General features: G+C 37.5%; 1 protein-coding gene across 2 annotated transcripts in view; it reads right to left on the bottom strand.

The window, feature by feature from the left end:
• SKIV2L2 (Ski2 like RNA helicase 2) overlaps positions 1-16,834 on the bottom strand; it is a 101,654-nt gene that overhangs the window by 17,987 nt on the left and 66,833 nt on the right. For both annotated transcript variants that reach the window (XM_021716388.1, XM_021716389.1), the window contains 4 exons: positions 15,240-15,350; positions 11,860-12,048; positions 7,643-7,806; positions 2,657-2,762 (listed from right to left, as the gene is read on the bottom strand). In XM_021716388.1, coding sequence (XP_021572063.1) covers positions 2,657-2,762; positions 7,643-7,806; positions 11,860-12,048; positions 15,240-15,350 — 570 coding nt within the window. The remainder of the gene's footprint in view (positions 1-2,656; positions 2,763-7,642; positions 7,807-11,859; positions 12,049-15,239; positions 15,351-16,834) is intronic.

Genomic DNA, 16,834 nt, shown 5'->3' with positions numbered 1-16,834 from the left:
TAGCATATAAATATCATGTAAGCAGAAATTTCTAATGTATCTCTACTGGTTAGATCTGTGCATTGTCCACAAAGGATGCTTAATAAATATTTATAGATACTTCATCCTTACACTATAAATATTTATGTAATTTTAAATTGCTTTTAATGTTACTGAAAATGTGGGGGCCTAGTTTTAGAAACACATTTAAAAATATAAATATAGCTGGGCTCGGTGGCTCAGCCTGTAATTCCATGCCTTTGGGAGGCTGAGGTAAGTGGATTGCGTGAGCCTGTGGGTTCGAGACCCGCCTGGGCAGGCAAGACCTCATCTCTACAATAAATCAAAAAATTAGCCGGGCGTGGTAGTGCGCGCCTGTAGTTCCAGCTACTTGGAAGGCTGAGGCGGAAGGATCGCCGGAGCCCAGCAGGTCGAGGTTGCGGTGGCCGGGAGCGGCCACTGCACTCCAGTCTGGGCGACAGAGTGAGACTCCGACTCAAAAAAAAAAAATAAAAATAAATAAATAAATAAAAAATATCAAGCAAATTTCGCCTTACTTATAACAAGCATGTTACTAGGCTTACTTTTTTTTTTTGTTTAGAAAACACTGCTAAAAGTATCAAGAAAAATCCATGTGACTTTTAGTACAATTTTCCACCTCAGTGTTGAAAGGCACCACCACAAGAATCAATGAGACTACACATAACACAGTGAGGTTTCACTGAACAAATCTTAACTGCATTTAGTGACATCTTGCCCCAAGATTTAAGAGTTCTGATTTGGCTAAACCCAACTCCTTTGAAGAGGTAACATGTAATGGTCTCTCAGAAGACAAAATTATTGCAGTGCCACATTAAAAACAATACAAACAAACAAAAAATAAATTAAAAAAAAACACAATGCAAGCATTAGCCATAGACAAAGTTTGCCATGGTAAAAGACCACTAATCCCCAAACAATCTATAAAACTAAATCTCTGAACCTTCCCATTCAAAGGAAATTTGACAAATGTCCTTAACTATTGTCTTGAAAATTGATGTAACAAAATTTTGAAAGTAAAAAGAAAAACAGCAAACATAATATTCTATAAATTATTTCAAAGGTACATGGCAGACAATCTCAGGAGAGAATAAACTGTTTTTGGGCCGAGCGCAGTAGCTCATGCCTGTAATCTCAGCACTTTGCTAGGCCGAGGTGTGTGGACTGCCTGAGCTCAGGAGATTGAGACCAGGCCTGGGCAACATGGCAAGACCTAGTTGCTACAAAAAATTTAAAAAATTAGCTGGGCATGGTGGCATGTACCTGAAGTCCCAGCTACTCTGGAGGCTGAGGTGGAAGGATTGCCTGAGCCCAGGAGGTCGTGGCTGCGGTGACCAATATCATGCACTCCAGGCTGGGCAACAGAGTGAGACTCCAACTCAAAAACAAAACAAAAGACAAAAAAGTCCATTTCTGGATTATTGTCCTTTTGTTTTCACTGTCACTAATCAGGTAAATAGGGACCTGAGAGAAAAGTACCCAACTACTTCAAGTAGTAATATATCCGATCTGATTAATAATTAGGGAACTAGTTAACAGGTAAACATACCAATGGTAGAGCTTTTAAAAAAATAGTCTTACACATTTTTTTTTTTTGAGTTGGAGTGCAGTGGTATGCCTATGGCCACCACAGTCTGGACCTGCTGGGCTCAGATGATCCTTCCGCCTCAGTCTTCCTTGTAGCCAAAACTACAGACGCGCACCACCATGCTGGGCTAATTTTTTTATGTATTGTAGAGACGCTCACCAAGTTGCCCAGGCAGGTCTCGAACCCCTGAACTCAGGCAATTCCCTTGCCTCCATTTCCCAATGTGCTAGGATTATAGGCGTGAGTCACAATTTATTTAAATGTTAAACTACAGTAAAAGGTCCTCCAAAAATTTAGATAGCTATATCAGATAATTTTTAGAATGCAAATATCCTTTATCTCATTCTATTTATCTACTTTATCCACAATAAACAGTCTTAAATTTGAAATGCAAATCAAAATATTTTACTTTTAAAAGTGAATCATACTGGCTTATGGAATGTAGTACTAAGATCATTAGTGTTCTTTTGTGTTCCAGTCAGTATTTTTTTTTTTTATTTTTTTACGGCTGTTGAAAGTGAACTCAGATTACTCATAGGAAAAAAATTATTGCTAAACCAACAAGAATCTTATGATCACTGCCTCAAACTTTGCACCCATGAAAACTAATACTTCAGTTTCTAATAAGATCAACTGCTTCATAGTTATTCAATACTGGTGAGGAAGAGAGGTGTTAATTTCAACCTCACTATCCCTCTTCATTTTTATTAGATTGTCCTAGTTTTGCTCTCACTCAACATTTTCTTTCTAGGACTTTCTGACTAGGCCAGACAGATGTTAAATGAATAGGATTAAAGAACAAATTTAAAGCCTGTAATCTGATTAATGGTGACTGCCTAAAAATAAAATCCTATTTTACTCTCCTTTCCAAGAATATATTTTTAATTATTTCTTTCTTACTACACTTGTTTAAGTCGTTTTGATTTCTAATTAACCTGCCCATAATCTATAAACATGAAGTAATATTTCATAATTAAAAATATCCATATTTAAAAAGCCAAATTACATGTAGGAATTAATAAATAAGATGTGCTGAATCTATTAACTCACATTCTCTTGAAACACAAAGCAGCTCAATAATGCCGTTGCTTGTTCTGCAGAAAGGTCATTGAAAAGGCCATTAAACATCATCTCAGTTAGAAGGAGTTCATCAGCACTACAATACCAAAAACAAAAACAAAAAACCAAAAACCCCTCTGAAATGTTAGAATATAAAGACACATATGCACAGACACATATCTTTAACATGAAGTTTTTAATCAAATCTACTATCTGACCTTAAGGAGTAATCAATTGGAGTGACAAATATTTATTTAAGGAAAGTCTTTATAATTACCAATATTTAAAGAATGTAAAATGGGCATTACAAAAATTATATACAAAAATCCCCAATACCTAAATGCAAATACTCATTGAGTTCAAGGAAAAATGTCTTAGAGTAGAAAATATTCACCTAGTAAATGCAATTATAGATTTCTCTAGTACATCTCTAGGAGATAGGTATAACTAATCATTACTTTTGTTTCTTCTTGCACTTCCACTGTCAAAATGTACTATGATTCCAGATTTCAAATACATCTCTTTTAAGTTCTAGTTTACTATTTTTGGTTTCTCTTTTGTATCATCAAAAATCAGTATTTTAAAAATTGACAACTTGATTTTGTTGAAAGGTCATCTTTGCTTCATAACTGTAAAACACTTTCATATTCAGACTTTTTAGATAATATGTTATAAAGATTAGAATAATCCAACAAACTTCTTTCATTTCATCTGTTTCTTTTTAATTTCTTTATATATACAACTGCCTATTTGCCCACTTGTGAAGTGTATCAAGAAATTCTGGTGCACAAATCATAAAAGATGAAAGGTTGTTATTCCAAGTCCTTTTAGCAAAATGGATGGTAGCAAAACATGACACAATTTGGCCCTTTCTGATGAATGACCAAGTGAATGAGTATCTCATATTTCACATTTGTCTCTAGACATATGCTGTTCATGTATTGATTATTGAGCTCAAAAGTTACCTAGGGCTTGAGATTTTGCTTACACAGTCAATTTTACCACCATTACTTTGTTTAGAGTACATTTTGTCTTTTTGTATTTACCTTCTGATTTGTGTAATAATTGCAAAATATCTTCAGTTAGTTTTCCTCTTGCCATAATGGGTAGAAAATGAAAAATTCTGAATTCTCAACTAAAAAAAGACTATAATGATGATGCTTCTAGACTTTTATAATCAGGCTCCATAAAGTATCTTACTTTATATAAGGGTTTAATGGACCCATATAGTAATTATACTATATTCTTTTTGTTTTTGAGTTGGAGTCTCACTCTGTCACCCAGACTGGAGTGCAGTGGCCGCACCCGGCCACCGAAGCCTCGACCTGCTGGGCTCCGGCGATCCTTCCTCCTCAGCCTTCCGAGTAGCTGGAACTACAGGCGTGCGCTACCACACCCGGCTAGTTTTTTATTTATAGTGGAGATGAGGTCTCGCCAAGTTGTCCAGGCGGGTCTCGAACCCGCGGGTTCAGGCAATCCACTCACCTCGGCCTCCCAAAGTGCTGGGATTACAGGCTGAGCCACTGAGCCCGGTCATGTACTCTATTCTTAATTTTTATTTTTTTGAGTTGGAGTCTCACTCTGACCCAGGCTGGAGTGCAGTGGCACACTCACAGCCACCCTAGTGTCGACCTGCTGGGCCCCAGCAATCTGTCCAACTTAGTCATCCAAGTAGCCGAAACCACAGGTGCATGCTACTATGCCCGGCTAATTTTTTATCTATTGTAGAGACGAGGTCTCGCCAAGTTGCCTGGTCTGGTCTCGAACCCGCAGGCTCATGCAATCTGCTAGCCTTGGCCTCCCAAAATGCTAGGCTTAGCCACCAAGCCTGGCCTTGTACTCTATTTTTAAAAAATAAACTGTCTTTATTTTTTAGATGATGTCTAAAACATAATAAATCTATACCAACAGTTACAATTCAAATATAAAAGAAAACTAAACTTGGGTTCTTAATGATAAACTAAGAGTAATGTCAAGCAAAAAGGGCAACAATACAGATGAGGAAAGACTATATCAAGGTGCTAGAGTCTAAAGGAGAGGTAGACAAGTGAGCCAATAATCACAGTGATCTAACAGAGTGCTTTAACAAAGATTTACACAGATAGTTATGAAAAAAGAGCTGAGGAGGCTTAAATCAGACTGAAGAAGTTCAGAGAAAGTTTCAGAAGACCCTAGAAACAGTATGTAGAAATAGAAGGATACGGGGCAAGGGGTGAAGGGAAGGTCATGCTAAGCAAAAGTAACATGTGTGGGCTGTGGCAATAGATAGGCTAGAGAGGGAGAGAAAGAATTACTAAATTATGGTATTTATCCTAAAAGCAATAGTAATCACTGAGGGACTTTTACCAAACAGAATACTCTGAATGAAGAAAGAATACTCTGAATGAAGTCTAAAGGATGTAGAAACTCAGGACAGGAGGCCATGAAAATCAGGAGGGCTACTGCAGTAATTTAGGCAAGGAATAAAGAAGGATGTGCATTAGTCAGTAGAAGTGTTTAAGAAAGCAATGGAGGTATAGGAAAAAGGATGATGTGGAAGGACAGAGAGGAGAGGAGTCAAGGATGACGCCCAAGTTTTTGCAAAGTTTGGGGAAAATTAACAAATGTTGATATTATATATTACAGCTGAACAAACAAAATGTAGACTAAAACTAGCTGTAATACCTAAGGGAAATTAATTTCTACATTAATTACTAAACACCAGGTAATAACAGAAGTAATAATTCCAATAACATTAACTCCAGCATATGAATCAGTTGACCCATGTTGTGTCTAGACTGAATCTTGGGTATTAATTATCAATTAAAATATGATATCACATTATCCTGTGATAACAACAGACTAGGGCTAGGTATTCACTACTGCCTTTTAGTGGCCAAGAGTTGTCTGTTCACCACAGTCACCTGGCTCTACGTAGACACCTGAGTTTATAACATCAGAGCAAGCTTAATAAATATGTCTTCACCAAGAATTCTGAAACCATTTACAAGGCCTGTAATTATCTTGTCCTGTCCATTAGGGCCATTCTCACGACCTAAGAAATTGATTGAAAAATGTCTTTGATGGATTAATTGAAAATGATGATTACTGTATTGGCAAAACAAGGCAGGAGACATTACTCATGATGGGAAATAACTGATAAATTATTACGACAATGTCATAACTTGTATTTTCTAAAGATGGCCACAACAGCATTTCTTATATCACATGTTCTTCTAGAACTGCACTGATCTATGAAGACATATGGCAATTACAATTTCAATTAAAATTATGTAAAATTTAAAATTCAGTTCCTCAGTCTCACTAACCACATATGAAGTGCTAAATAGCCACATATGGCTTGTGGCTACAATACAGATCCATTTCCATCATCACAGAAAGTTCTATTGGACAACAACTGCTTCCCCTTTAAGAGGAGGAAGTGAATTATCCTCCACTTGAATGTGAGGGGGCTTATGACTCATCCGTAATTAAGAGAATGTGGTATAAGTGATGCTACATGATATACAAGATAGGTTACAAAAGGTAAAGCTAGGTCAGAAAAGATGATGCAAGCCTGGTGTAGTGGTTCACGCCTATACATCCCAGCACTTTGCGAGGCTGAGATGAAAGAATCACTTGAGTGCAGGATGGCAACATAGTGAGACCTCCTCTCTACTAAAAAAATAAAAAAATTAGCTGGTGTGGTGGCACTTGCCCATAGTCCCAGCTACTCAGAAGGCTGAGGTGAGCCCAGGAAATCGAGACTGCAGTGAGCTGTGATCATGCCACTGAACTCTAGCCTGGGTGAGAGAGAGTGAGACTCTGACTTTAAAAAAAGAAAAGAAAAGAAAACATGATGTAACATCTAACATAGCCTGCTAGAATACTCACACTGGAGGCTTATCCTCCATATAAGTTGTCCTACCATCTTGAGCCCACATGAAGCAGCTGACTGATGGAAACACATACACAGAGCATGTGCATTCGCAACAGTGAACACTTCCTGACATTTCCTAGCAGCTCCAGACACCTACCACTCCAGTTTAAACACCTGACTGATGGCAATCCCAGGACACCCTGAGACAAAAATCATCGTAATGAGCCAGCCTTTCCTGAATTTCTGATCCATAAAAACCATGAGAGTAAAATAACTGTTATTGTTTCTTCATTTAGTTTTGACGTCATTTGTATTGTGGCAAAAGATTACTAAAACAGAAAATAAAACAAATTTAAGTTGTGGCCTGTAATAGACTCTACTGTAAAACCATATTGTTAGCCCCAAATTTAGTAAAATATGTTATACATAGAAAGGATAACAGTTACCAGACTAAGTTTCAAGGTGAGAAAACTAAAACTGCATTAAAATCAAGTCAAAGGAAATACATCCAAACGCTGGGGGTGCTTGTGTTAATTTCTGATATTCAAGAGAGTTTCCTAATTTCTCAATTTTATGGTTCAAAGCCATATTTAATGTGGAAAGAACTAAACAAACTTTGTTTTGTTTTGTTTTTAGTTGGAGTCTCACTCTGTCGCCCAGACTGGAGTGCGGTGAACGCTCCTGGCCACTGCAGCCTCATCCTACTGGGCTCCGGTGATCCTTCCGCCTCAGCCTTCTGAGTAGCTGGAATTACAGGCATGCGCTACCATGCCCGGCTGATTTTTTGATTTATTGTAGAGATGAGGTCTCATCAAGTTGCCCAGGCGGCCCTCGAACCCACGGACTCAAGCAATCCACTCACCTCAGCCCCCCAAAGCACAGGATTACAGGCTGAGCCACCGAGTTCGGCTAAATTTTGTATTTTTAAGAAAGTTCTTTTTTTCCTAAAGACTGATAGCCCTCTTTTTTTTTTTTTTTTTTTTTAAGAGACAGAGTCTTACTCTGTCACCCAGGCTGAAGTGAGTGGTGCAACCACAGCTCGCTGATGCTTCAATAACCTTAATTTAAGAAGTATTCTATTTTAAAATCAACTTTCTAGGAAAACAACTAGATTTTACCTGCTTATCTCACAAGCCACTCGTCCTTTCATCTCTATTACATCAGAAGATGTAGCAAATCCCAACCTTCTTAAAACACGTTTGCGACATTTGAGTTCATCCATTTGTAGGACTGTTCTTGCTTTCTTCAGCTCTCGTTTTGCAGATTTAATATCTATTGCAATCTAAGGTATACAAAAGTATTTTAAAAAGTTCAATAATAAAGCATGTACAATGAGATTTATTCATAAAACAAAAAAATACTTTAAGGACATCTTACAACATACCTCTGGGTTAAAGCTTCAAAGCTAGGGGGTAAGGAGGAGTGGAATACAGGAACTTCTTAGATACATTCCCAGGATACTATACAAGATAAATGATGTACCTGAAGAGATCAGGTACATTCAGGGTGGTATGGCCACAGACTAATGATGTATCTTAAAAGTTTTTATATATTACCTAAAATTTAAGTACATGCAAAATATAAAATGTCCACTTGAATATTTGAGGCAGAGCAGGGAGGTATTAGAAACAGTAAAAAGCTTAAGAAGATGAGAAATAGAGCATAGGTTTTGCTTAAATGAAGAGGGGTAAGAAGGAAGGTTAGAAGAAGGGGAGTGAGCCAGATAGTCAGGAGCTAGACAAGGGAGACCGGAGGGTATAGAGTGTTGAATTTAGTATGGGCTCTCCCTAGATGGGATTCACTGAACTACTAATAATGCTCCTAAAGTATCAATCCCACCAGCTCCAGCTTTTTATTCTTAGGAAATTAGGGGGTAGCATAGAGAACAGGGAAAGAAAGATGAGGATATATAACTCTTTACTAGTGACTATCTATATTTCCATAATGAACCCCTGAAAAGTCTTCCTTCAAATTATATCACAAATTTGCCTAAGCTGTAAATGGCTTTAGAAACAGAATAGGCCTTTATTCAATAGATAGAGAAGAAAGCTTAAAATGAAAATGTTATCTTGAAGCTATCCTTTAGAATGGATGAGTTTTAAAATTCAGTTAATTAGTAAATATTACATAATTTCCAACTGGAACAGGAGTATGGTAGTACAAAAGCAAGAAAATGATGGTATCCTGAAGTGGAGGTTTTAAGCTTTGAGAAATTTAAACTCAAAAAATCCTGGAATTTTGCAGACTGTTTATTAAGCTTCAAACTAAGGAGAAGAAACTGGTATTTATTGAGAGACTTCTTATGTGCTCTATTTCAAATGCTTTATATTATTTCATTTAATTCTTACAGCAATCCTAAAAAGTAGGGAAGTAATATTAAATCTACATTTTATAGACAAGAAAAATGGAGGCACACAGCAATTACTAAGTAAACTGGTTAAGATCACAGAGTTGGCCGGGTCTGGTGGCTCAGCCTGTAATCCCAGCACCTTGTGAGGCCAAGGGGAGTGGAATGCCTGAGCTCGCAGGTTCAAGACCAGCCCGGGCAACTTGGCGAGACCTTGTCTCTACAATATATAAAAATATTAGTTGGGCTTGGTGGCCTTCCTACTTGGAAGGATCACTGGAACTCAGCAGGTGAACGCTGGGGTGTTCGCAAGGGTGCCTCTGCACTCCAGCCTGGGAGATGGAGTGAGACTCCAACTCAAAAAAAAAAAAAAAGATCACAGAGCTATTGAATAATAAAGATGAATTCAAATCCAGGTTATCAGACCCTGAAATCCAAGCTCCTAGTGGTTTTACTTTGCCATAATGTGTTGCCATAATGCAGTTATCATAGGAAGCGATGCTTTCCCTGCTAGACAATGCTATACTTATCTAGCATGACTTATGAGGCCTATCAGGAAAAACACAACAACTGTTCTCTAGGGTTTTTTTGACTGAAGTAACTGAGGATGCCTATATGAGCAGAGCAAAAGACTGTGCTAAGTACTATGAGGCTCATAAAGTTGACAAGGCAGTAAAAGAGAGTCCCAATATTTAAGATTTCTTTCTCAATAATTTTATGTTTTGAATATAAAAATACTAAAATATATTTTATATATTGGTTTAAATAAAATTATTAAAATTAAATTATCTCTAGATTACTTGTAATATACCTAATGCAGTGCAAATGCTATATAAATAGTTATTACACCATACTGTTTACGTATTAGTGACAAGGAGAAAAAAAGTCTTGAGGGTATAGTGGGTCTCACCTATAGTCCCAGTTACTTGGGAGGCTGCAGCAGGAGGATCAGCTTGAGTCTAGGAGTTAGAGGCCAAAGTGAGCTTTTATCATAGTACTGCACTCCAGTCTGAATGACAGGGTGAGACCCTATCTATTTAAATCAAACAAAAGAGTCTGTACATGTTTAGTATGGGCATGATCTTCCTCCAATATTTTCCATTAATATTTGGTTGAATTCACAGAGGTGGAACCCATGGATATGGAAGGTCAGCTGTATACTTGTGTTATTTTATAAATGTGTAGGAAAAGATCTTAAACAGCAATGTCTAATGTGAGTTGCATATGTAATTTTAAATTTTTTAGTAGCCACATTAAGAGAGAAAAGAAAACAAGTGAAATTACACAGAAGATATGCACAGTTTATATGCAAATACTTCACCATTTAACATCAGGGACTTGAGCATTTGAGGGTTTTGGAATCGGAGGCCCTAGAATCATCCCCCACAGATAACAATGTACCCAGTAACTCAAGCTTTTTGAGTCTCAATTTCCTCATCCTGTAAAGTACTTTCCTGGAGAGGACTAGAAGTACTTCATGGTGGGCTACAGCATGGTGTTAGATGTGTTCACTGAGAGCAAACAGTGGCATGGGGTCACGTGGTGCTAGTTCACAACAAAGCTAGTAAGAGAGAGTGCTTTTAAAACTATAAACTAAAAACATACTACTCTATTAAAACAAAAAATTACTACTCAAGTATCTATCCAACAAACACTGGGCATTTATTTTATAAAGATAGACCATTATGAGAGCGAAAGTAAGTTACAATGAAACACTTGATCCTAAGGAGCTTAAAATCTAGTCTGTGAGACAGAAAGACAAATGTATGGATATAGTGTTGTGCAATGAAAACTGATAAAGTGCTGAAAAAGCACAATAACAAGAGGTTGTAAGTTTCATGGAGGAAGTGAGGTTTGTGTAGTATAATAGTTAAATATAATAAGCATGTGGGTACAGAGAGGTTTTAAGCTCATACTAGTTGAAAAGAAGTGGATAGCGAAAGGAATGTATTCACTTCAAAAAGCTTTTTCTAAATTCATTATACAGAATGGTTATAAAAATACTTTTACTGGTTAGAGAGTATAGCTAATTATCCTAACAAGCTAAACTACTACCACTTGACACTATGAGGTTGGTTGCAAAAAGAAAGACAATAACACATGTTGGCAAGAATGTGGAGAAACTGGAACTCTCATAAATTGCTGGAGACAATGAAATGTGGTGTAGCCACTCTGCAAAACAGTTTTGTAGTTTCTCCAAAAGTTAAAAATAGAGCTACCATTTGACCCAGCAATTCTACCCAATTCCACTCAAGAGAAATCAAAACATGTATACAAAAACTTGTATACAAATGCTCACAGCAGCAGTATTTATATTAGTCAAAAAGTAGGGAAAACAACCAAATGTCCACTGACTGATAAATAAGTAAACAGAATATGGTATATCCATACAATGGAAAATTATTCAACTATGAAGGGAATAAAGTACTGATTCATGCTACGACATGGATAAATCTTGAAGTTATCATGCTAAGTGAAAGAAGATAGCCACAAACCTATTACATGATTCTACTTATAGAAAATGTCTAGAATATGCAAATTCACACAAAGAAAGAAGGTTTGTGGTTGTCTGGAGCTGGAGGAAGGATAAATGGAGAGTGACTGCTAATGGGTATAAAGTTCCTTTTTGGGTTGTTAAAATGTTCTGAAATTAGATTACAGTGATGGCTGCAAATACCTGAGAATACACTAAAAACCACTAAGTTGGACACTTTATAAGGGTGTTATGCTATGTGAATTATATCTCAATTTTTAAAAAGAAGAAAAAAACTAACAAAACCATATGTGAAATACTAAACTATAGCAAAGTGAGCTTTATTTTGTCTTGCTGATGAGAAGTGACAGGTCACAGAATTGATAGTTTACTTAAAAGATAGCCAACATGTTCCTGTTTTAGCTAATAAAGCCAACATGACAAGAAAATGAGAAATGCATGTTCAATTAGTAAAACAAATAGAATTTTACTATAAAACTAATTTTCTGCCATACCTGTGCTTTTTTTTCACAAAGTGTATACACAGTTTCCAAATTTGGATCATTGTGAAGTGGATGAGAATACATTCGATGCTCAAAAGCCTCTACTTTCTGAATGACTTTTTTCAGCCCTTGATCTTGAATGCCCATATCATCAATAGGATCTAATAAGGGAACGCCATCAGGAAAACGTTTCAGAACTTCCTGAAACAAAATATGTAAAATTCATTTTCACTTATAGACAAAATTAGGAAGAACAAATAAAATCAATTTGCAAATTCAATATTTTTTTCTATGCAAGTGGACATAAAAATAAAAACGATGCTACATATATAATTTCATCTTTTTCTCATTTAAATTGTAGAGCATTTTCCATTGCATTTGTTTTTGAAAACTCTTTTCTAACGCTGTACTATGATTTACTGATAAAGAGATATAATAACTGACTAGTAAATCTAGTAGTCACACAGTTTGATAGTGATGGATGTGGCACAACTTACTGATAACAAGCATTGTATATTTAAGTTGTTGTAACTTATTGTCACCATAAAAAATTCTGTATTGAACATCTATGTGCAAATTGTTTGCAATTTTCAGATTATTTCCTTAGGGCTGATACCTGGGGAGAACACTACTGAGTTGGAAGATATAAACTTTTTTTTTTTTTTTGAGTTGGAGTCTCACTCTGTCACCCAGATTGGACTGCAGCCTCGACCTGCTGGGCTCCAGCGATCCTTCCACCTCAGCCTTCCAAGTAGCTGGAACTACAGGTGCACGCTATCATGCCAGCTAATTTTGATTTATTGTAGAGATGAGGTCTCGCTAAGTTGCCCAGGCGGGTCTTGAACCTGTGGGTTCAGGCAATCCACTCACCTCAGCCTTCCAAAGCTCTGGAATTACAGGCTGAGCCACCGAGCCCAGCTTGGAAGAGATAAACTTTTGCTAGCTATTTTTTTAAAAACAAGATTAATAGTTAAATTTAATAAGCATGTGAGTGCAGAGAAGATATAAGCTCATTGAAGGCTGGTGGAAAACTGCAGTGTCTTGGATAAGCCTTAAAAGTAAGACAGGATTTGGCTAGTTAGGAATTGGAGGTTTGTGGGAAGAGCACGTTAAGTATAAAACACAAATGTAAAGGGTTCAAAGACATCCAAACATTGCTGTTCTAAATAATGCAAACTCTTTTAAGAGACTGATATCTTTGGTAAGTGCATAGAGTAGTTTCCAGATGTATGTTTGCCCTAATCAAAGAGGGCTAGATGTCAATGTAAAATCACAGAATCTTGTATGTCAACCTGGTCAACTTTTATTACATAAAGAAACTGAGTCGACAGGCATGATGTTCAGAACATAGAAACCACTAAAATTATAGGTCGAAAGCTTAAGAAATTTCCAGTCATTAAGTGAAGGGTTATATTAGCAGGCTTGTTTCCCTGATTCTTCTTTCTATGGTTTCTCAGCACGTGATGGCTATGAAGGACCAAGAGAAACAACAATACAACCTTGTGTAAATAATGAGGCAAAATTGAGACTCAATTATGTTACTGCAAAAGTTAATGCCAAAGCAGAAATATTTCATCACCAGATATTTAGTAAAATAAAAATTGGCCTAAGTTAGAAGCACAAAATAATCAGATTTTTCAAAATAATGGCATTACTCAGGAAAATTTAATGATTATGTATCTCTGCTCATAACTATGACAACTAGTTTGAAAATGTTTAAAAAAACCAAATTTCAGTGGGACTTAACACTTCAACTTATAAGATGTATTTATTTACCACCAGACGAACAGTATTTACTTTTCAGGGCCAGGTGCGGTAGCTTATGCCAGTTCTTTGGGAGGCCAAGACAGGAGAATTGCTTGAGTCCAGGAGTTTGAGACCAGCCTGGGCAACATAGCAAGACCTCATATCTCTACAAACAATACAAATAAAAGAATAAGCTGGGCGTGCTGGCACATGTTTGTTGTAGTCCTAGCTATTTGAGAGGCTGAAGTGGAAGGACTGCCTAAGCCCAGAAGGTCAAGGCTGCCACTGCACTGCAACCTAGGTGACAGAGTGAGACCCTGACTCAAAACACAAACAAACAAAAAAACTTTTTAGGAGTGATTTTTTGGAAAAAATATCTACATCTACATACAAATTTTATAAAACTATTCAGAGAATCATTCATTTCAGGAAGTCTGCCTTTGGAATATAACTTAAGAATTATTAATTTTGGCCAGGCGTGGTCGCTCACTCCTGTAATTCCAGCACCTTGGAAGATTGAGGTGGGATCGTTTAAAGTCAGGAGTTTGAAACCAGCCTGGGCAATCCAGTGAGACTTCATTTCTACAAAAGATCAAAAAAATTAGCTGAGCATGGTAGTACACATGTGTAGTCCCCACTAGTCAAGAGGCTGTGGTAGAGGGATCGTCTGAGCCCAGGAGATTGAGCCACAAGTGTGCCACTGCACTCCAGCCAGCCTGGGTGGTAGAGTAAGACTCCCATTCAAAATAAAAACAAACAAAAAAAACAACCCTACTCTAAACAGAAAATAGTCTATTTATTTATATTCATTTTCTCAGATTCTAGTACAGAGCCTTCACTGCACAGTAAGTGCTATTCAAATATTTAGTGACCAAATAACTATGTTAGTCATTTCTACTAGAAAATCAAGTTTTCTAGAAAGCCGTAATTTTTACTATTAGAAACAAAACAATTTTATGTATTAACTATATTAAAAATAGTTAAAAGTCTTGTCAGCACATTATTTTATACATAAAACTTTTAATGGAGTTTATAGTTACTTCCACTCATAATGAATAAAGAAAAACACTGAGCATGCAATAATGAAGATTAATGGTTCACAGTTTTCCTTTGTGAGTCCTTTACTAACTTAACTCTCTTTGTTGGTGAATTCAAAGGGAGAACAAGTCTACATGAAAATCTGCTGCTGCCTTTATTTATTTATTTATCTGAGCTGGAGTCTCACTCTGTCGCCTGGGCTAGTGCCATCGCATGCTCACTGCCACCCCAGCGTTGACCTGTGGACTCCAGCGATCCTTCCATCTCAGCCTTCCAAGTAGCCGGAACTACAGTCACGTGCTACCACACCTGGCTAATTTATTGATTGACTGATTGTAGAGACGAGGTCTCAGCAAGTTGCCCAGGCTGGTCTCGAACCCGCGGGCTCAGGCAATCCACTTGCCTTGGTCTCCCAAAGTGCTGGGATTACAGACTGAGCCACTGAGTCTGGCCCTTGCTGGTATTATTTTTATGAAAAATAACTGCCACTACTGGTGGTACTTATAGTTTTTCTGAAAGAAAGCAATATATTTAAAAGCCTTTCAGTTGCCTCTTCATAAAGCCTATTTACATGTATATAAAATTTAACTTATAAAATTAATGCATACCTGTATTGATTTTAAAACACTCTGCCTATTGTCCACCGGCCGAAGGTCTTTAGGAATGTAAAGCCTAACACTGCTGATCGCAGACAGGAGATGCACCAAAACTGGGACAACCTATGAACGATAAGTTATACAGTGTTACAATTAAATATTTTCATATTCTGCTATCTGCTAAACTAGGATCTTTAATAGGAAGCTGCATTTACAATAGGTGACAGGTATAAGACATAGATGATAACCACTGTGAAGCAACTCCCTACACTGAAGCTTATATCTTGGGAAAGCTTAAAGCTTAAAAGTAAAAACAGATTCAGACATCTAAATAGCAGGTAAATAAATGATACATAAAAATAAGAGCTACTCTCAATTCAGAACCCCTACTTTATTCATTTTTATGTTCTCAAGTATTTGGTACTTTTTACGTACATAGTACTACAAAACAATGAAAGACTACAGTTTAATGAATTTAGATGGCCAAGAAAGGTTCATGTAAGTTCTAGATGGGCCAGAAAGGAGAGGAAAAGGAGTATTTCAAGCAGAGAAAACAGCATTTTCCATTAGACATGGTCTTCAAGAACACTTATCTGCAAACTTTCTTCCATGCTTTCTCTTGTCAAGAATAGCCTGCCCTCATCATTCACATTTTGCTTCCTGAATTCAGAGGACCTCCTAAACTGAGACATGGTTAGTGTTTTCAAAGATTACTGGTGTCCCCTGACTATTTTTACACTTATCATTGATGAAAACACAATTGTCATTGGATTGCTGATAACAAATACATTCATAATGCTTTATGCAGGGTGACACAAACACTCAGTGACAACCTAAGCACACCCTGGATATAGCCCCATGCAGGGGCTGGAAAATGGGGAGGAGTCCTGGGAGTGGCCAACCCAGGATGTACCCTTCCCCTCAGGTCCTGTGCCTGTATGCAGGTCATGCTGAGGGCGAAGAGTTATCTATGCCTGCTGACCACATCTTGCAGCTATGCATAGAAAATGTTCTCGTGCATCCTTCCTTGAGGCAGTTGGACACCTTGGGCTGGTTCAGACCAGATCGGGCACACCAAGGTCAATGTCCATTGTTGGGAGCCGGCCACGGAGGCCCACTAAGCGTTAGGGATCAGGGAGGGCCGTGGACCTCGAGACCGCTAGGACGTGTTCGAGAGCCGTAGACCCCATTTTCCTCCCCCTTTTGCCATGCAGCACAAGAACAACCTAAAGGAACTCTGCTGGCCTAAGCTGAAGACTCTATGACTGTGACAGGCATAGCTGACTCTAGAAACCCATTGTTCCTATTTCCCATAAACTGTAGTTTCGGCCTAGGTATTAGATATAATTCAAATTCAGGTCACATTTGGGAGCCTTTTATACGGTACAAGCTTCTTTATAAGATTTAAAAGAATATTTATAGAATTAGTATATACTTAGGGAGAGCTGTTTGCAGCTTTTCAATGGTGAAGATGATTTTCGAGAGTGGCCCAGCACAGAGTTTGGGCTGGGTCACATTCCTGAGAGCCCAGCACGTACTTTGGACTGGGCTGCATTCTTTTAGGCCGGCTTTAGCTATAGTTAGTGTAAGGTCTTTTTTCTACCTGG

This window comes from Carlito syrichta, unplaced genomic scaffold (genome assembly GCF_000164805.1).
Source record: "Carlito syrichta isolate Samal-C Ts95f unplaced genomic scaffold, Tarsius_syrichta-2.0.1 Scaffold308804, whole genome shotgun sequence".
Lineage (NCBI taxonomy): Eukaryota > Metazoa > Chordata > Mammalia > Primates > Tarsiidae > Carlito > Carlito syrichta.
The sequence above is the reverse complement of the archived record's forward strand: the minus strand, read 5'-3'. Positions and strand labels throughout refer to the sequence as shown.